This window comes from Leopardus geoffroyi, chromosome A3, assembly GCF_018350155.1.
Source record: "Leopardus geoffroyi isolate Oge1 chromosome A3, O.geoffroyi_Oge1_pat1.0, whole genome shotgun sequence".
NCBI lineage: Eukaryota > Metazoa > Chordata > Mammalia > Carnivora > Felidae > Leopardus > Leopardus geoffroyi.
In genome coordinates, this window is record NC_059336.1 from 119516302 (window position 1) to 119536153 (window position 19852).

The window sequence follows — 19852 nt, forward strand, 5'->3', positions numbered from 1 at the left end:
ACAGCGCAGAGCCTGCTTCAGATCCTCTGTCTCGCTCTCTCTCTGCCCCTCCTCTGCTCGCTCTGTCTGTCAAAAATAAAGAAACATTAAAAGAAAAAAATAAAAGAAAGGATAAACTAAAGTTGAAACGATGGACTGTCCGTTTCCTTCCCTCTTCCACACACCTTCCAATTTTCCCTTCTTCTGTTTCCGTCCACACGTTAGTCTCACTCTTCCTTTGAGCCCGGACCATCTCCCCAGTCCACGCAGCCGAAAAACAGTAGCTGCTGAGTTTTACGTGTTGCAGCTCCGACCTCAGGCTCTTACTAGGTCCCAACTCCTAGAATATCTCAGAAGAGAGAAATGTTCCCAAGGTGGCATTAGATGTGTCCTCACTGACTCCACTGTGATCAGAGAGCAGCATGACGTGTAAAACGACTAGTTCCACAGTAACCCGGGGATTATGGATGGAAGGTAATTCTAGGAAGCGAGTCAAAAAGTAAGTAGAATATAAGCATGAAAGTAGGTTTTCCAGTACAAGTACCTACTATGTTTTGCTCTCGCACACCTTCCTATATGGCTTATATTGAAACGCATTTTCTAGGTTTACTGACTTGATAAAATCTACCCATTTGTATATTTCGTCAATTAGTTAAGTGAAGTTCTCCAGTTTTCTCTTTCACTAGAATATTGAAACAAACCTTGTTATCATCTTGGATGGTGCTGGCAAGGAAGCTTCTTCAATTCTTCTCCCCTTTCTTTCCACTGAAGGGAGGGAAATTCTCCTCCCCGGAAGAATAGACCGTTTGTTCCCCCCTCACCCCCCAACCTCTTCCCCAAGCAAAAAAGTGGTTTAACTGCTTGATAAGACATGCAGAACAGGCTCTGGGTGTTCCCTCTTTGGGAGTGGCCCGTCCTCCAGACTCGCTCTCAGCAAGCCCGTCCCCGCAAGGGAGACCCGGAGATGCCTGGCTGTGTCAGGGTCCAGCTTCGCAAATTCAGCTCGAGGAGGATGTATTGGGAAGTTCATCTGGCTGAGATCCAAACCATCTTCTCCCACTCAGCTCTTCCCGTAATGAAGCCGATTTGGATCCCCAGCTGTCTGACTCCTGTGTCTGCTTCTCCATTAGTTGCCCCTCATCAAACCTTAATACATAGCTGTTCACTCAGAGGAGAAAAAGAAAAAAAAAAACAACAAAAAAACAAAACTTCTTTCATGGAGTTATATTACCATCTGGAAGCCTTTGGTGCTTTGTATAAGGTATCTTGTATTTTTCCTTGTAGATCACAGGTTTGTTCCCAATGGTCACATTTGCCAAATTAAGGACCTCTAGATAAGTAAGGTATTCATGAGCTGACTTCCAAAGAAACTGCCTGATTCATACCCTCCTACCCTCGCCTGGTTTTAGATTGTATTTATTTTCCTCTCCTCCTTAGGAAAAGAAGCCTTTTTGAAGAACTGCTTTCTTTGTGGGATCAATGCTATCTCATATTATCTTTAATTCATTTTTGTAGCCAGAAGTTCTAGTTATTCTATATTTAAAATTAATCCAGCTTAATTCCCTGTATCGAAATTCCCTCAATTCAAAGTCAGAACGCCTGGCTTTAAGCTTTGGCTCGGCCATCCACTAATTGTGTGATCTTTGCCAAGTCAGTTTCTCCTCTTGGCTCCTTTTCCTCCTCTATAAGTGAGAAGGCTGAAGTAGATAATACTGAGATAGGGAAACTGAGGAGACTCCATTTTATTTGTTTGTTTATTTATTTATTTACTTACTTACTTAAATTCAAGTTAGTTAACATACAGTGCAGCTTTGACTTCAGGAGTAGAACCCAGTGATTCGTCTCTTACTTATGACACCCAGTGCTCATCCCAACAAGTGCCCTCCTTAGTGCCCATCCCCCATTTAACCACCACCCCCCCCCCCCCCGCCCCGACCCACCTCCCCTCCCGCAGCCCTCAGTTTGTTCTCTGTATTTAAGAGGAAGAGACTCCATTTTTAAAAGGCTCCATCTCGGGGCGCCTGGGTGGCTCAGTCGGTTAAGCGTCTGACTTCGGCTCAGGTCACGATCTTGCGGTCTGTGAGTTCGAGCCCCGCGTCGGGCTCTGGGCTGATGGCTCAGGGCCTGGAGCCTGCTTCTGATTCTGTGTTTGCTTCTCTCTCTGCCCCTCCCCCGTTCATGCTGTGTCTCTCTCTGTCTTAAAAATAAATACACGTTAAAAAAAAAATTTAAAAGGCCCCATCTCCGTTTTCCTGCTCGGCCCTATTGACTCATGTTCTGTATTTCTATTTGCATCTGAGTAAAAACCAGAGAAGCTACTCGGGTTTCCACTCCAAGGGGGAAAGCAAGAGAGTTCATCATTTTTCGTCCTCAGGCCCCAAACACCTGACAGGATCTAAGAAGGGCCGGATCCCAAATATGTTCCAGAACGTTAGCGTCAAACAAACCTTGCTGAAGGTGGCATCAGTAGTCCCCACCTTCAACGATTTGTGGAATACCACCTATCGGGGCGCCTGGGTGGCTCAGTTGATTGAGCATCCAACTCTTGGTTTCGCTCAGGTCATGATCTCATAGTTTCATGAGTTCGAGTTCTGCATCGGGCTCCTTGCTGACAATATGGAGGCTGCTTGGGATTCTCTGTCTCCCTCTCTCTCTGCCCCTCCCCCACTCATGCTGTCTCTGTCTCTCTCAAAATAAATAAATATATTTAAAAGAAAGGAAGGAAGGAAGGAAGGAAGGAAGGACAGAAGGGAGAAAACCTATTATTCACCGGTCACTCACCTTTGATGGGACCGACCCTGGATTCCTGAAGGAACACGTATACAGGACCCCTTTCCAATATAAACCGCTAACCCCAAGCTACAATGAGACTAACTCTCCTTTCCTTTCTGAGTCTCCCAGGCACTCATCTGTTATTCTCTGTCACTCGTGCTATTCAGTAAACTCTGTTTTCTCTTCTTCCTAGCTTGCATTTGACTTCTACCCTGTAGCCTCTTGCCTGGTCCTGCAGGACCCCCCCCTCCCCGCCACGATGGATCCTTGGACCCAGCCTGCCTGCATCAATATCTCAGCTAAGTTCCCTTCCCAATCTAACAATCTATCATTTACTGTTGCCAATAATGTAATGCCATGTCTGGTGGAAAGAGAATAAGAAGTTAGGATTCTCATGGGATAAAGGTCTAAGCTACATTTATTCTTTAGTAACCTATTAGTAGTTTATATAGTAAAGGAGGTTTTAAGATAACCTGCTTGGATACAGATAAGAGAAGCCCAGATCGCAAACCTTTGTTATCGAAGACCCTGCTGACGTGTCCTGGAGGGCTCAAAGCCCAAAGGAATGGAAAAGAAATTTCTTTTGCCCGGGGTGCAACCGAAAAGCTGCCGGCAGGGCAGAGGCCAATAGAGGCCAATAGCCATATGGTTGGCCTTGGACTTGGGGAGTACGTTGGTGGCAGCAATAAGTACCTGTTTGTCTGAACCCCACCCTAAGCCTGAGACCTGAGTCAACCTGCAGGTGCTTCCTGGCAACTGAGGACACCTGGGCAAACATGAAGAACTCTGAACCCGGTTGGTACATAAGAAAGGAGTTGAGACTGTAAGATTTGACATTTTTATTAAGGCTTTTTTTCCATTATGGAGTACCAAATTGAAAAACACAGAAACACAGAAAAACATGCCAAATCCTACCATTTAGTTAGAACCACCATTAACATCTTGGTGTGTTTCATCTGTGGATTGATTCACTTGAAACAAATATTACTTAAGGCCTCTGGTGCACGGTACTAGGTCCTGGGGAATCCTGAGGTCAAGCCAACGGACGCGTTGTAGAGCCTGTAGCATTTCCTTCCAATCTTTTCTAGGCATTGTTTTGTGCTGGCACGGATGTGTCGAACTTCTCTAAAATTACAGAAACAGCTCCATTTCTCTCTTCTGTAGTCCCTGCTCCTCTGGAGCCCCTGTCGAGCATTGTCCGGGGCCACTTCATGCTTTGACTGGTGCACTTTGGTGACCGTGGCAGATGCTGTTAGTGTCCTGTATCCCCCAGGAGCGTCTCAGACCACCTGCCGCTACACTGCACGGCTCTCGCCATGCTGATAGCATCCCACGCCCAGCATTGTAGCTTCTCACTCTGGTTCTCAAACTCGATTCTTCACCGTTTTCAAGCTTTCTGAAATGAATTACTTACAAAGTCTTTGTTTCCCATGCATGTATTTGTTCTGTGTGTCCCCTATGCCTTCCATAGCCGTCTAGCAAGGGGAGACTTGAGGAGGTAGTGAAGTAGAAATGTACTGGGGCTGGATTTTTACTCTAGGATCTGTGTGTGTGTGTGTGTGTGTGTGTGTGTGTGTGTGTGTTTAAATCAACCCTTTCTTTTTTTTTTTTTTTTTGATTACAAAAATACATGCTTCTGTTAAGAAAAAATATATACCAGACACACCCAGATCCTTACTCCCCTTCCCAGAAGCAACACTCGCCAACTTTCTGATGTGTTTTTCCAGAAATAGCCATTCTAGAAATATCTTTTCTAGGTGTAGAAGGCACAGGTATTTAATATAGATTCCCTTTTTTTACATAAAGGTGAGCATAATATACACTTTAAACTTCACCATATATATTGAGATGCAGTCCAAAATAGAGTTTGACTTTTTTTCCACAACAATGTCTTGTTGTTTGGAATTGTCCCTTTTGAATGGATATTTTGGTTGTTTACCTCATTTACTATCACAAATAACTCTGCCTTGAACATCCTTATACACACATTTTTGTACCCACATATCACTACACTTCTGTCAACACTGAATATGATCAATACATATCTTGTCTTTTGATAATTAGTAGATGACAGTATTTTCTTATTTCAGTGTGGATTTTTATGTATATCAAACTATTGACATTGCTTTTTCAGTAAACTGATTTTTTTTCTTATTTTTATCCGTGTTCTATCTTAATGCTGTAAGATAAAAATTTCTTATGTTAAGGTTGGCCCTTTATTCAGTCATCATACTACAAACATGTTACCTTTTGCCTTTTTATCCTAATGCCCTTTTCATCCCCAAATTAAAGCTTCATTTTCTTTTTGGCTTTCTGGGTTTTGTGTCTTGTTTAGAAAAGCCATCCTTGGGGCGCCTGGGTGGCGCAGTCGGTTAAGCGTCCGACTTCAGCTCAGGTCACGATCTCGCGATCCGTGAGTTCGAGCCCCGCGTCGGGCTCTGGGCTGATGGCTCAGAGCCTGGAGCCTGTTTCCGATTCTGTGTCTCCCTCTCTCTCTGTCCCTCCCCCGTTCATGCTCTGTCTCTCTCTGTCCCAAAAATAAATAAACGTTGAGAAAAGCCATCCTCACTTCAAAACCATTTTGTGAAATTACTTGATAATCTCTCCCAGCATTTTCCCAGGTTCTTTGTTGAATTTAAGACTCTGGAAATTATCTTAGGCTGTGTGATACATACAGCCCTAATGTTCATCTTTTCTGGGCTCTGGGATCAATGACCCAGCTTCCTGGAAGTTTCAGGACAATCCAGATTTCCCAGATCCCTGGAGACATGACTGAACCTAGCTTATTGACACATTGCTGGCTGTGACCTAGGAGCCCCCCCCCCAGCCCCAAGCCGTCTCCACTTCACTGAGTTCTTGGTTCAGACCCCAGAACCTGAGCAGACCATTCTCACTGGGGCATGTGGGTTCCAGGTGGCCCCACAGGGACCTAGATGCCCATGTGACTTAGTCACAGGCTGTAGCACTTCCTCTGTAAATTTGGCGACTCCTGTCCCCTCTTCCCTCCCATCCCGGCTGTGCTGGGCCTTGCCAACTCCTCTTGGAGGAAATTTGCATCATGCAGCAGCCTGAGGACTCAGGAGGACTGATCCACTGAGCCATGATCTACTCGGCTGTCCCCCTGCTACTCCTGGCTGTGACTCTCCCTCTGGTGGGGTCACCAGCTGCCCAAGTATCCCAACCTGTGAGTAAAACTCGGGGGGAGGACCCAGGTAAGACGCAGCAAGCTGTGGATGAAGGGACAGGTGGAGGGGCAAGGGCCAGGGGGAGAAGTCATGTAAAAAAAGAAAGGCCAGTTTGTTGTAAAATCTCTGAGAGGTCAGTCTTATTTTCCAGGCTGTGGGATAGCTTTTATTTCTTTGAGTCACTGTGAACTCCAGTGATGCCAGAAGGCTCTCCCAGTCAAGCTTGCCCTTTAAAAATTAAAAGAAAAGGGGCGCCTGGGTGGCTCAGTCGGTTGAGCATCCGACTTTGGCTCAGGTCATGACCACCCAGCCTGTGGGTTTGAGCTCCGCATCGGGCTCTGTGCTGACAGCTCGGAGCCTGGAGCCTGCTTCGGATCGTGTCTCCCTCTCTCTGTCCTTCCTCTGCTCACACTGTCTCACTTTCAAAATAAATTAAAACTAAAAAATGAAAAGGAAAGAAAAGTTTTCCAGATTTGGGAACCACCGGCATAGAGGACAGGAGAGAATCTGAAGAAAGACAGCAGAGTTGGAATTAACACTTTTTGATCTGTTTTCTCCCAGGTAGCGTCTATATCTATATTTGTATCTCTCTGTACCTGTATTTGTATCCGTATCTGTATCTGTATCCATACCCATATCTATATCTGTATCTGTCTCTGGATAGATACCCACATTCACGTACAACTTTGGGAGAGGGAGGAGTTGGTGAGGAAATAATTTACAGGAACAAGAGACCGAGGGAAGATGCTGCCTTATGCCCACCCTCGGTCGCAGTTCCTTCGGAGGGAATAGAAGTCCCCAAGCCTCTGAGCCCCAGCCAGCTCTGCCCAGCCCTCCCCACTGGTGTTCCAGACACAGCGTTTCAATTAGCCTAGAGGCCCAGGGACAGGTAAATTCGGGAAGGAACTAAGCAAAGCATGTTGACTCTCCAGGGTGTGCCTGGTTCCTGGGTTCAGGTGGCATTTGCAGGGCCTGGCGGGGTCCTTGGGGCTGTATCCCTGCCGCCTCCTCCCAGAAGCCTGCTTTCCCCTCCTGATGTGCCTGCTGGATTACAGGCAAAAAGAAGGGCTTCAAGGGGCGTCTGAGTTCAGTCGGTTGAGCGTCTGACTTCGTCTCAGGTCATGATTTCACAGTTCAGTTCATGAGTTCGAGCCCCACATTGGGGCTCACTGCTGTCAGCACGGAGCCCAATTTAGATCCTCTGTCCCCCCACCCTCTCTCGGCCCCTCCCCCATTCTCTCTTTCTCTCTCTCAAACGTAAACATTAAAAAAAAAAGAGAGAAGAGCTTCCAAGAGGTAGAGTCATGCCAAATGACTCAGGCTAGTCCCCAAGTTGCTTGGGGAAGAAGGTGTCCCTGGAAGAAATGTGGGGTCAGCCCCCTCTCAGAGGTCTCTCCTCGTGCTCTGTTCCAGGGACAGAGTCAGGCTGGAGGGGAATCGGGGCAGCAACTGAACCAAAAGAGCGGAGCAGGTGGTGAGTGGACGGAGTGGAGAGGAGGAGGCAGGGGTGAGGGGAGGGAGGGGAAGCGGGGGAAGCAGAGGGAGCGGGGAATGAGGCTGAAGAGGGCACCCGTGTGGAGGTACCGATCCACGGCTGGTCATGGCGGCCGCACAGGTCCAGATTCCAGTTCTCTGGCTGAGAGGCCTTGAGAAAATCCTCCATCTTGGAGAGGCTCGTCTATGAGCTGAGGGTTTGGGGGGAAGGGTGGCGTGGAGCTGCGTGTGGACCGCACCCCAGCTAGCGAGGGCTATGGCCCTCTTGAGGCTTGTCAGCTCCTAGCTGACCTATGGGAGGTGGGGCCTGCCCCGGGTCCTGGCAGTCACCAGCCAGGTGTGGGAGGCAGAAGGGGACCCTGGCCTTGCTGTCTCTCCTCTGTAGAATCAGTCTTGGTCTCAGTCTATGTACAGCTGGACTTTTCAAATCAGACCTGGCCATTGACACTCTCCAGGACCCTGACTCCCCCCTTTGCCTCGGCCTCCTCTCCCCCAGCAACTCTCGCGGGCCTCGGCCTCACCACAGGTAGGGGGGATTCTACGGAGCCCTGCCTCGCGGCCCTTACACTGCTTGTGGGGGAAGGAGGCTCAGACGGAAAGGAACCTGGGCTTCCCAGGCCTGCGGCCAGCTTGCCTGAACGGCTGCCCCTTTCCATTTCCTGGAGGGTCTGCATGGCCCAGCTCCTTCCCCATCTCCCCCCCAGACAGACCCTTTCCTTCCTGTTCTATGCCCCCCTCTTTGAAACTCTGCAGAGGCCCAAGAGGCAGCTGGTGGTGGGCTGGCACTTCTCCGCCCCCACCCCTGAGGACTTTGCCCAGCAGGACCTCCGCTGCTTTGAACCCTGGCCTGAGGAGGCAGTCCCGGATGGCTGAGGCTCTTGTGACTTCGGGATTGTTCCAGGCACCCAGCCCTAGAGCCTCTCGGGCATCGGGTCCTGACTACCTGGCTGTCTCACACAGGCTGCCCACTTCTCGTCCCCTCCTTCTGCCCCAGAGTGTCATGTCCACCACGATGGCTGCACCTACTGTGCCTGCCTCCCTGGGTACCAGTGGAACGCCAGTGTCTGCTCCCGTCGCCGTCCCTGCCGGAGTCCCCGCAGCCGCGGGCCCTGTGGCTGTCTGGTCTTCGGCCCTCCTGAAGCCGGGTACTGCCAGCTGCTGCCACCTGGTGAGGAGGTTTGGGAACTTGGAAACCAATGGGCCCAAGTGAAAGCCCGTGTTTTCTCCTCTCTGACCCTTGTGTTTCTGCCAGCCGGCCCAAGCCCAGTGGCTCCCGGTGGTGGGAGAAATGCCAGTTATCCTGGCAGATCACAGCCCTGAGCCTGGGGCCCGAGTAGGGAGACGAACGAACAACAGAGCTCCTGAGACATATGGACATGGAGAGAAAGTGCTAGAGTAACTGCTGTTGACCCCGGAAGGCCAGGAAGGGGCTCCGGCGGCCCCAGGTTACCTAGGGAAGTGGAAATCACCGGCCAAAAGGCTTCCCCGTTGGTTCCCAATGACAGATAGGTCTGGACTGCAGCAGCCAGGGACAAAACAAAACAGTATTGGGGGCGTGGGGAGGAAGCGAGGAGGAATGGGTTTCGGACGATGGGGAAGGAGTGAGAGCTTAGCCACGTGGAGGGCCACAATTCATGCTCTAAGCGGCCCCTGCCTCCTGCCTCCCCACAGTCCCCGGAACACTGAGCCTGAACTCCCAGGTGCAGATGCCTGGCAACACGCTAAACCTGACCCTCGTCACGAGCCATGAGACCACCAACCGAAACTGGTTCCTGCGGCCTGCGGGAAGCCCCAGACCCATCCTCCTGCAGCCGGGGACACAGGTGTCCCTGACCTCCAGCCCGGGCCAGGCTGTCCTCAGCATCCTCAACATCTCGCATAAATGGGCAGGTAGCCAGCCTGCCCTTCCTCTCATCTCTCTTCTCCGTCCTCCTCTTCTCTCTGTCCTTCCTCCCGCACCTTGCCTTCCCCCTCCTCCCTCTCCTCTCCTTCCTGCTCTTCTTCTCTCCCCTTCTTTTCCCTTTTCATCTTCCCATTCTGGGGAAACAAAGGCCCGGATGTGAACAATCGAGAGAATGGGCTTCCATTTTAGCCGAGAACAGACGCCTGTTTTTCTTCAAGATGTTGCAGTGGCAGCGGGCAGTGCTGGAAAGGCATCTCCTGGTGGAGAAGAGGTTCACCTTAGGATTCGAGGTTCCAGGCTATTAAAAACAAAAGTTAGGAGCCTCTTCTCCAGTCCTTTTCCTCCTAGAAACCCCTTCCAAGGCAGGGATCTCTGTCTCTCTCTTTCTTAAATTTTTAATATTTATTTTTGAGAGCGAGAGAGCCCGCGTGCACGCCCACGAGTGGGGGAGGGGCAGAGACACAGAATCCGAAGCAGGCTCCAGGCTCTGAGCTGTCGGCACGGAGCCCGAAGTGGGGCTCGAGCCCACAAGCTGTGAGATCACGACCTGAGCCGAAGTCAGATGTGCAACCGACTGAGCCACCCAGGCAGGGATCTTTCTTGCTGGGCTTAAGCAGAGGCCAGACCGGGCAGGAGAGCTTCTGCGGCGCAGGGGTGGGGCCGGAGGAGCCGGGAGGTACAGCAGGTGTGTATCTGCAGGTGAGTACATGTGCCGCTTCGAAGCTCAGGGATTCAGGTGGGAGCTGTACCAGGTGGTGAAGGTGCCCCTGCAGGCGACAGACGTGGCCCGGCTTCCCGACCAGCTCTCCATCTCCTGCGCCACCAGCCCCGGTTTCCAGCTGAGCTGCTGCCTCCCCAGCACACACCTGGTCTACACGGCTTCCTGGAGCCCCGCAGAGGGCAGCAAAGGTACCAGCGCTGTGTCTGGCTCAGGGGACAAGGGGCAGCTGGTGTTCTCCAAGCAGCTGGCTGTTCAACTCCCAGGAAGCAGAGAGGCTGCAGTTCAACGTGGGGCTCCGGGTCCAAGTTCATTCAATACCGTAGTTACCCCGTGAGCGATCCTAACCCTCCTGATACAGCAGTAACCGCATGAGTGTAGATAACTGCTCACAAAATGTTTTCCCACGACCTTAATGAACTCTGGCCACACGCTCTGTGAAGTTCCTTTGATGATAGTCCCCATTTTGCAAGCTGGCTTCGAGTCTTGGGGCTGGTTAGAGACCCCCAGGCGCCCTTCACCAAGATCCAAGCTCCGCCTCTGCAGTTTGATGCTCGCACACAACTCCGCTCTGCCCCACGGCATCATCTGCTTCTGAAGTTGCTAGAGAGACTGAAAGGGCATCTCTGGGCCTGCCGGGTTCTGGGTCTGCTCCAGGCCCAGTAACCGCTCCCCTCTCTCTCGTGTCACCTTCAGCCTCCTTAGTCAACACGCCAGGCTCCTGGTGCCTCGTGCTGACCGTTCAGCGCTGCCCTGCCGCTGACACCACATATACTTGTGAGCTGCAGAGCCCAGGACTGACCCCTCTCAGGGTCCCCGTCTCTGTCACCATCATCCAGGGTATGTGGGGCTCGGGGTCCAGCAGGTTGGGTCCAGCTCTCACCTGCTCGCCCTGGGAGCTCCTCGACGTTTCCCCCACACTGGGCCACACGGCCAGTCTCCAGACCCCGAACGCGGGGGAGGCTGGGGCTAGACCACGGTTGCTGAGCCTCCTTGATATCATTCTTCAGACGGAGACACCACCTGCCCTGAGGACTCCTCAGCTGTTGCCTGGAATGTCACCAAGGCTGGCCACGTGGCACAGGCCCCGTGTCCAGTGAACAGGACAGGTGTGGTGAAGCGGACCTGTGGGCCTGATGGCAGTTGGGAGCCCATCCACGGTGGCTGCACGGACGCAGGGGTCCTGGCCTTGTTTCACAGAGCCTGGGTAAAGCTTCAGGCCCCGCTGCTCCGGGCCTCGCCCTCCATGACCTACCCCTTTCTCGCTTGGGACCTAGCTTTAGAACCCTTTCCCCCTGAGGCCTGGCCTGGAGGCCCCTCACCTTCCCTGAACCGGAGCCTGGCAGAGCCAGGGTGTGAGGGTGGGGGCCACAGATGCCCGGGACTCTCATGGTGGGGAGGGCGCTCTCCTCCAATCCTAATCCCACCAAGTGTCCAGCCCACTAACACGGGTGTGAGTTCCTTCCGTGTGGCTTCCCGCTCCCCCGGGGACTGGAGCAGGGCTGGGGAGGAAAGAGCTGGATGGGGGAGGAGTGGCCCCTCCCTTGTGACGACTTGCCCATCCCCCCCTCCCCCCCCACCACTTCCTGCTGTGTCTGGTCTGTCTCAGCTGCTGCGGGCAGGCCAGGGCTGGCCTGCTGTGGAGGCGCCACAGATCCTGGCTGAGCTGTCGGAGCAGGCGATGGTGGTGAGCTCGCCCTCTGACTTATTGGCACTGCTGGGCACCATATCCTTCCTGGCCAAGGTGGTGGTGGATGCCAGAATACAGCTTAACCGCAGCGCCCTGGAGGTGAGATCTCTGAGCCACGGGGGGGGGGCCGCCGGGGTGGTGGGGACCCGAAGCTCTTTACCTCTGGGCATTTCTGTCCCTCTGGCATCACCATGGGCTGTCAGAAGGCAGACCTTTCGAGAGAGTCTGAGTGTCTGCTCTCCTGGTCCATCTCGCCCCTTGGACATCGGTTTCCAAGGCCATGGAATATGGACGAGGTCTGAGGCTGGGAACACGTGGGAGGTCGGGGAAGGCAGGAAGGGATGTGAAGACACGAGTTCAGAAGCATTTATGTACACGCGGAGATGGGTGGATATGGTGTAAACTCACGCGCCCAAACAGACACACGCACACACACGATACCTACATGGAGGTCCTCACGCCCTCAGCTTTTGCTGGACTCACCTGAACCAGCTCCCAGCCTGGGCAACGACTGATGACCATTAAGCTGCATCCAAAAGAATAACCAGCGCCAATGGCATTGCGCCCTCTTCCTATCTGGGAATGTATGTCACACGTGGGTGGACAGACATGCATGTGGCCTTCCACTTCAGAACATCGTGCCCGCTAACCACTGGGCCCCACTCCTAGCTTTACAGACCTATTGGGGTCAAGGCATTGGAGAGGGGCCCCCTTCACCCTGGGTGGCCCAAGGGATGGAGGCGAGAGAAAGGTCGTCAGATGGAGGCGCTGGATGCACATCGGGAGACCACGTACTTGAAGCCACCCTGGTGGTTAGCCCAACGGCTGCCCATTCTTCCCATCTAGAAACTCTCCCTTCTCGGGCCTGTCTTCCCCGTCCCCTCTCCCTCCCCTCTTGGGTCTCTTGCGCAAGCCTAGGAAAGGTAGGTCTGGGGCCTCTGGTTCCCAGCGCCCCTGACGCAGCGCCGTGGGTTCTAGTGGCCAGCGCTCATCTCTTTGCTGGGCTCTCTCTGTTGGGTGCTGCAGGCTCTCCTGAAAACCACAGACAAGGTCCTAGACCTGGACACCAGCTCTCTGTGGACCCCAGCCCAGGCCCAGAAGCCCTCGACAGGCTCAGATCTCCTGCTGGCTGTGGAGACCCTGGCACGCAGTCTGTGCCCTCAGGATCACCCCTTCTCCTTCAGCTTGCAAAACGTGCGGCTGCAGACCCAGCTGCTTGGGCCGTTTCCCGCTGACTACAGAGTCTCCTTCCCCACTCGGCCCCCACTGCGGGCCCACATTCCCAGGTGCTCCCTGGCCCCGCTGGGCCGTAACGGCACCAACGTCAGTATTACTAGCCTGGTGCTGCAGAAACTGGACCGCCTTCTGCCCTCAAGCTACGGGCAGGGGCTGGGGGACTCCGTCTATGCCACTCCTGGCCTGGTCCTCGCCATCTCCGTCATGGCAGGTGGGCAGGCCTTCGACCAGGGAGAAGTCATCATGGACTTCGGGGGCACGGGTAGCACTCCGCACTGTGTCTTCTGGGACCACAGCCTCTTCCGGGGCAAGGGGGGCTGGTCAGACGAAGGGTGCCAGGTGCAGTCAGCTCGTGCCAGCCCCACCACCCGGTGCGTCTGTCGGCACCTCACCGCTTTCTCCGTCCTCATGTCCCCAAACACTCTTCCAGAAAACCTCACTCTGGAGCGGCTGAGTCAGGCGGGCTTGGGGGCCTCCATCGTGGCACTGCTTGTGTGCCTAGGTGTGTACAGGCTGGTTTGGAGAGTGGTGGTACAGAGCCAAGTCGCCTACTTACGCCACACGGCCCTGCTCAATGTGGTGCTCTGCCTTTTGGCCGCAGACGCCTGCTTCCTGGGAGCCCCACTGCTTCCTCCGGGGCCCCGAAGCCCGCTCTGCCTGGCCGCTGCCTTCCTCTGTCATTTCCTCTACCTGGCCACCTTTTTCTGGATGCTGGCTCAGGCCCTGATGCTGGCCCACCAGCTGCTCTTCGTCTTCGATCAGCTGTCCCAGTGCCGAGTACTCTCCCTGATGGTGGTCCTCGGCTACGTGTGCCCGATGGGGTTTGCAGGTGCCGCCCTGGCCCTCTACCTACCCCGAGGGCAATACCTGAGGGAGGGGGCGTGCTGGTTAAGTGGGAAGGGAGGGGCGCTCTACACCTTCGTGGGGCCAGTGCTGGCCATAGTGGGCGTGAACGGGCTGGTACTCGCCATGGCCGTGCGGAAGCTCCTGAGGCCTTTGCCGTCAGAGGGGCCCCGGGCGGAGAGGCGCCAAGCCCTTCTGGCGGTGATCAAAGCCCTGCTCGTTCTCACGCCCATCTTCGGCCTCACCTGGGGGCTGGGCCTGGCCACCCTGCTGGAGGAAGTCTCCACAGTGCCTCACTACATCTTCACGATTCTCAACACCACCCAGGTGGGTGATAAAGCGCCGGCTGTGCTTTTGCCCTTTTAGATGGTCTAGGTCACTGCCAGTGCCTTCTCGAGGAGGGGTCGAGGTGGAGCAGGAGAAGCAGTCTCAGGAATTTTAGGAGACGTAGGTCTGGGCCGCAGTCCCTCCACGGACTCGCGGGAGGACTTTGGACAAACCTCTGGGAGCTCTGGTTTTCTCATCTGCGAAACAGTATCTGGTTTGGGCAGAGACGTCAGGGAATTGTCAGTACCCAAACTGATATTGATATTCCCTTGGTAACCAAAGTGGTCAGAGAAGCACCTGAAATGGATTCTATGCACCGAGTGGTGCTAATGCCCAGAAAACCCTAGATGGGAAGCCTCGGGACACAAATTAGACAGGACGACAGAGGCTGAAGGAAGAGGAGGGGGAGGGAGTCGATTTCGGTTGATTCCTTCCTCCATGACTAACTTATCCCCGTATCCCCCCGTTAAGGGTGTCTTCATCTTACTGTTTGGTTGCCTCATGGACAAGAAGGTGAGTCTGCCCACCTAACCTCCGCCCAACTTGCGGTGCCCAGGCCAGGACTTTGGCTGGCGTAACGAGGGCGTTACCTGTCCTGCAGGTACGAGAGGCTTTACTCAAACGCTTCTGCCGCTCCCAGTCCCCCAACTCCACCATCTCCCTGGTGAGTTATTGGCTTCAAATTCTCAGTTCTCCCACTAAGGGGTCAGACGCAGCCGTTCCACAGCCTTCCCGAGAGGAGACAGGCACAGCTAGAGGCTGAGAGAAGCTTGGGATTGTCTTCTAGAATGAGCGCTTTCCAGGCTCGAAGTCCCCAACGATGGAGACAGGAGCTCCGTCAGAGCAGTCGGAGTCAGGTTCCTGGGCTCCTGATTACAACCTGGACTGCTGGGGACTCTCTTAGCCCCTGGTTTCTCCATTTGAAAATCTGCCTCCAGTTACTATATGAAGGGAAATGTAGGATCGGTGAGCATGGGAGTCAGCATAGCTGAGAACCAAGTTCCTTAGGGCTACTGCGGCCCCAGGCAGGTGAGAATGTGAAAATGGGCACAAGCTCATCAAAAGAGAGTCGATAATAATAATAGTTGCCCTGCAATTGGGCCTTCCGGCCCCTTCCTAGGCTACATATGAAACCTACATCCCGGAGCAGAGCAAAGGAAGAAGTGAAGACACCAGGTGAGAAGCAGGCCTTCCTGGGGGCAGCGTGCGTGGCATGGATGGAAGCGGAGGCTAGCAAAGGGCTTCCTGGCCAAGAAGGCTCCTCTTCACGTGATTGACGGTCCCGGCCCACGGGTGGAAAACAGACTTTTCCAGCAGAGGCATTTCTTGATGGGATGGGGAAGGTGGAGACCTCAGAGAGCAGGGAGTTTTACCACCACCAAGCCTTGGTTCAGTCCACTCTGAAAATTCCTTTGTGCGCTGGCAAATTCTTAATCGTCCTGGAAAACCCTTGCCTTGAAGGAATCGCCATTGGTGGGCTTGGTGTCCAGAGGGGTGGGCAGCCTGCAGAGGCGGTGAAAGGTCTGCTTCACCAGCCCAGAGCTTCAGGGCGAGCCCTTTCGCGGAGAAGGCAGAGGCTTTGAGTGAACCACACACAGAGCCCATCCGAGGGAGTTGGGGGAACGTGCCAGAATCCACCAGGATGAGCCATGGCCCGGATCTCTGAGCCCTTCCCCCATCCAAGAGCTCAGCGCCCCCGCACAGACAGGCTAATGTCTCCACTCGTCACGTTCCCTTCTCTCGCAGGTCACCTGCCCACACCCCTAAACTATCCAAGCAAAAAGAGCATGAAAAACTAGCTAAAGCTACCTGTTGAATAAGCCTGCCTTTGCTGTAAACGTAATCGACAGATATTAAAGTTCAAAATAATTGCAAGTAAAACCGTCTCAACCAGTTTTTGACCAATCGACAGTTCCTGGTACAGATAGATTTGCTAAAAATTGTTTTATTTTTAACTACTCGGTGATTTCTTTTCTGATTATTTCTTCTCCATAGCTATGATGAAAGGATGACTGATGACAGGAACTCTACTCTTGCAAACACTAAAAGTGAAGGACAGATTTTGGTTCGTTTCTTTTCAAAGTTTAGGAAAAGGTGAAGTTAATAGGTCCCTCTTTCTTTAACTTTTCCAACAATATCAGTATAACTGTAAGTTTCATCGATGTACGAATGTATACAATCACTGATCTAAGAACCTTTGTAAGAGCGCATTAATGATTTTAAAGCAGAGAGGAAGTTGCCACAGACCGCTAAGAATTAAGGCAACAAGATGACAAAAAGGGGCATTTAAAAGTGACAGGCTCAGGTCACCTGGGTGGGTCAGTCGGTTCAGTATCTGACTCTTGATTTGGGCTCAGGTCATGATCTCAAGGTTCATGAGCTCGAGCCCCACATCAGACTCTGAGCTGACAGTGCAAAAAAGCCTGCTTGGGATTCTGTGTCTCCCTCTCTCTCTGCCCCTCCCTTGCTCTCTTTCTCTCAAAAAGTAAACAAAAACATAAACTAACAAATCAATCAATCAATCAATCAATCGATAAATGTGACCGGCTCAAGCTAAGACCAGATATGGAGAAGAAAAAAAAATTTTTTTAAAGCCTTGAGAGGATACCAAGACATCTAATTGATCAACTCGTGGAATCCACAAGAGGATGGGAGGGTTCTGAAAAATTTTTCAACTAGAGAAATGGAAAAAAATTCTTATGAATGAGCCTTTGTTAAATTACAAAAGTCATGGCTATTTTTATAAAATGGAATGGGAATGCTTTCTGTTGAAATGAATATGCTCTTGAAAACAGTTTTCTTATAAACATGGATCTGTGTATTTTCATTGTACAGAAGTCAGCCTAAATAGTTCCCTACATGGATTCAATTGTTTCGTTCAAATAGAAGATACCAACTCAGCAGGGCACTTGTAACCGTTCTATGCCTCGGACTTGTTCCAGCCCCCACGGGAGGCGGGCAGCCACTGAAACAGCGAGGGCTTTGCCTGCTGGTTTCCCTGGCCACAGGGTCCTGTCTCAATTGCCCTTGTACTTCATTAATATTTACAGTCTTAATTTTTTAAATTATAAAATAATTTGTGAATAGTTCAAATAATACGCGTTCGCTTTAAAAGCAGCAGAGACCCCTGAGTGTGCTTCTGTAGAAATATACGTTCTCATATTTCCTTCTCAAATGACGACACACACTCAATGCATGCTTTGCTGCTAAAAACACACATTAGGATTGACAAATGAAGTGACATTAAGCCTTCGTTCCCTTGGTTGTCACATAAAGAAAGACTGAAAAGAAAGTTCTGGAGGTAAATATAAGAAAGTAAAGATTTCATTTCTAAATTCCATTTCTAAAAAGACGGCCTAAAGCAATAAGCAGACAAGTGAGCAGATGAATGTACCAAGGATGTGCGTTCCAGTGTGTTTATATCCTCCACAAAGCGCACTTGGTAAAACCAATGAGGATATATCTACCAAAGGAGTGCTATGTGGTCATTTAAAATGACGACATATCGCGGCGCCTGGGTGGCTCAGTCAGTTGAGCGGCCGACTTCGGCTCAGGTCACGATCTCGCAGCCTGTGAGTTCGAGCCCCGTGTCGGGCTCTGTGCTGACACCCTGGAGCCTGTTTCGGATTCTGTGTCTCCCTCTCTCTGACCCTCCCCCGTTCATGCTCTGTCTCTCTCTGTCTCAAAAATAAATAAACGTTAAAAAAAAGTTTTTTTTTTAAATAAATAAATAAAATGACGACATATAGCTACACCTACTGATATGGGAAAATGTTTAGGCTCTACAGCTAAGTAAGATAAAAGGGTTCCAGAACAGCATTATACCAGCCAATTTTGGTCCATACCAAAATTGGGTCCCTTTGTGTCCAAATATGTGTGCACTGAAAAAGAGAGATATCAAAATATTAACAGTATCTTGCTACTTGATTTTTCACTTTTTTCTTGCTCTGTAAATATTATTTGAATTATTTTTTACAATGAGCATGTGTTTCTATGGTAGAAAAAACATTATTTTGAAAGAGTTCTTCTGAACATTTTGCATATTTAAAAATAGAAACTTGTCAAGCAAAAAAAAAAAAAAACAAAAACAAAAAACAACAACAACAACAAAAAACAAACCCATAAACAAAATACCCCCTGGAATTTAGATTTGTACAGAAGGGTGGACTACATTAGAGGTTCTCGAGGAAGCTTGGACTTCTGTTTTGGGAATCAATTCTGTGTGATCGCTGACAGTTCCCTAAGCGTGGAGGGGGAAAGGGGCTCCTGGTTGAGTTTAGGGCAGGTACAAACATTGCCAACATGTCTAAATGCTTGGTCTCTTTCACAATGATGCATTTCTTTCCAGAGTAGTATTTTTCCTCAGTGTTTTTGTCCTTCATCCCCACATTCTCCCATTTCCTTTCAACCAATGATCCCTCTTCATTGAAAGAGCATACATCCCAGTTCAGAGTCCCAGATAAACCACAGCAGACACAGACAGAGGACCTCTGAGTCATCCATTAAGTCCCAGAAGAAGACTGGAGACTCTGCTACTGCTTTTCATTCCTTGAGAGAGACTGGAATTGGAGAGACCTGGAGAAAAAATTTAAAACGTAAATGAGAAAGGGTAGGGGGAGAAGATAGGCTGAGAATTAGGATTCCTCTCTCTGGAAAGATGGATGCAAAGGTGCAAAGAATGTGTCTGGTTTGCTGGTTGCTGTAGCTTCAGCATCTAAAATATGCTTGACATGTAACAGGCACTCAGTAAGTATTTATTGAATGAATGAACTATACAGACCACAGCAAGAACAGGGACTTTTGCTCAGAATCAGAGACCATGAGAAGCAAACAGCTGGAGGGCCGGTGGCGAAGGCGGGGAAGCGCACTTCTGAAGTGTGAATGAAAATGAGGGCAAGTCAAGGCTCTCCTCCCAAATGGTTATTTGGTGGAACAAAGGGTCTAATTAAAGTTTTATATGAAAAGGGAGGCACTTAAGTTGGGATCTTTAAGAAGAGCATAACCGGGGAGGGGGGCAGGCACCTGGGCGGTTCACTGGGTTGAGCATCTGACTTTGGCTCGGGTCCTGATCTAACGGCTTGTGAGTTCCGGCCCCGCCTACGTCGGGCTGTCTGCTGTCGGGGCAGAGCCCGCTTTGGATCCTCTGTCCCCCACTCTTTGTCTCTCCTCCACTTGTACTCTCTCCTTCTCTGTCTCTCAAAAATGAATAAACATTAAAAAAAATAGCGTAAGCAGTTCGAGGTACCTGAGAACAAATAGCAATGTGTACTTTATTTTTTTTTTAATGTTATTATTTACTTTTGAAGGAGAGAGAGACAGAGCATGAGCAGGGGAGGAGCAGAGAGAAGACCCAGAATCCGAAGCAGGCTCCAGGCTCTGAGCTGTCAGCACAGAGCCCGATGCAGGGCTCGAACTCACGAACTGTGAGATCATGACCTGAGCCAAAGTCAGACGCTTAACCGACTGAGCCACCCAGGTGCCCCAGCAATGTGTACTTTAGATGGAGGCATCTGTAACCATGACAGCCAAGGGTCGTCTTTTGTAGCAGTCACACTACCGAAAATCGCTCAGTTTCTCTTACGCATAGAATGTTTAGAAACAGTGCTCGCTCCGGCAGCACATATACTAAAATTGAAACCATACAGAGATTAGCACAGCCCCTGTGCAAGGAGGACACACAAATTCGTGCAGCGTTCCAGATTTTT

The 19852-nt window shown here is 51.2% G+C and overlaps 1 protein-coding gene, 1 long non-coding RNA gene and 1 other non-coding gene across 3 annotated transcripts; 2 read left to right on the forward strand and 1 right to left on the reverse strand.

Moving 5' to 3' along the window:
- Nucleotides 1–9: 9 nt before the first annotated feature.
- Nucleotides 10–3333, reverse strand: LOC123581408. The gene is made up of 3 exons (XR_006703727.1): nt 2761–3333; nt 165–1137; nt 10–62 (listed from the first exon to the last, which is right to left on the reverse strand). It is a non-coding gene; the product is annotated as an uncharacterized LOC123581408 (long non-coding RNA).
- A 2042-nt stretch (nt 3334–5375) lies between these two features.
- Nucleotides 5376–15442, forward strand: ADGRF3 (adhesion G protein-coupled receptor F3). The gene is made up of 13 exons (XM_045447482.1): nt 5376–5935; nt 7350–7410; nt 7816–7956; nt 8425–8598; nt 9075–9320; nt 10033–10242; nt 10748–10891; nt 11062–11258; nt 11661–11840; nt 12768–14147; nt 14619–14660; nt 14749–14811; nt 15268–15442. Exons 1-13 carry the CDS (start codon nt 5852–5854, stop codon nt 15325–15327), a joined length of 2982 nt encoding a protein of 993 aa, XP_045303438.1. The 5' UTR covers nt 5376–5851; the 3' UTR covers nt 15328–15442.
- Nucleotides 15443–19748: 4306 nt separating this feature from the next.
- On the forward strand, nt 19749–19852 carry LOC123581838. Its single transcript, XR_006704049.1, has one exon. It is a non-coding gene; the product is annotated as a U6 spliceosomal RNA (small nuclear RNA).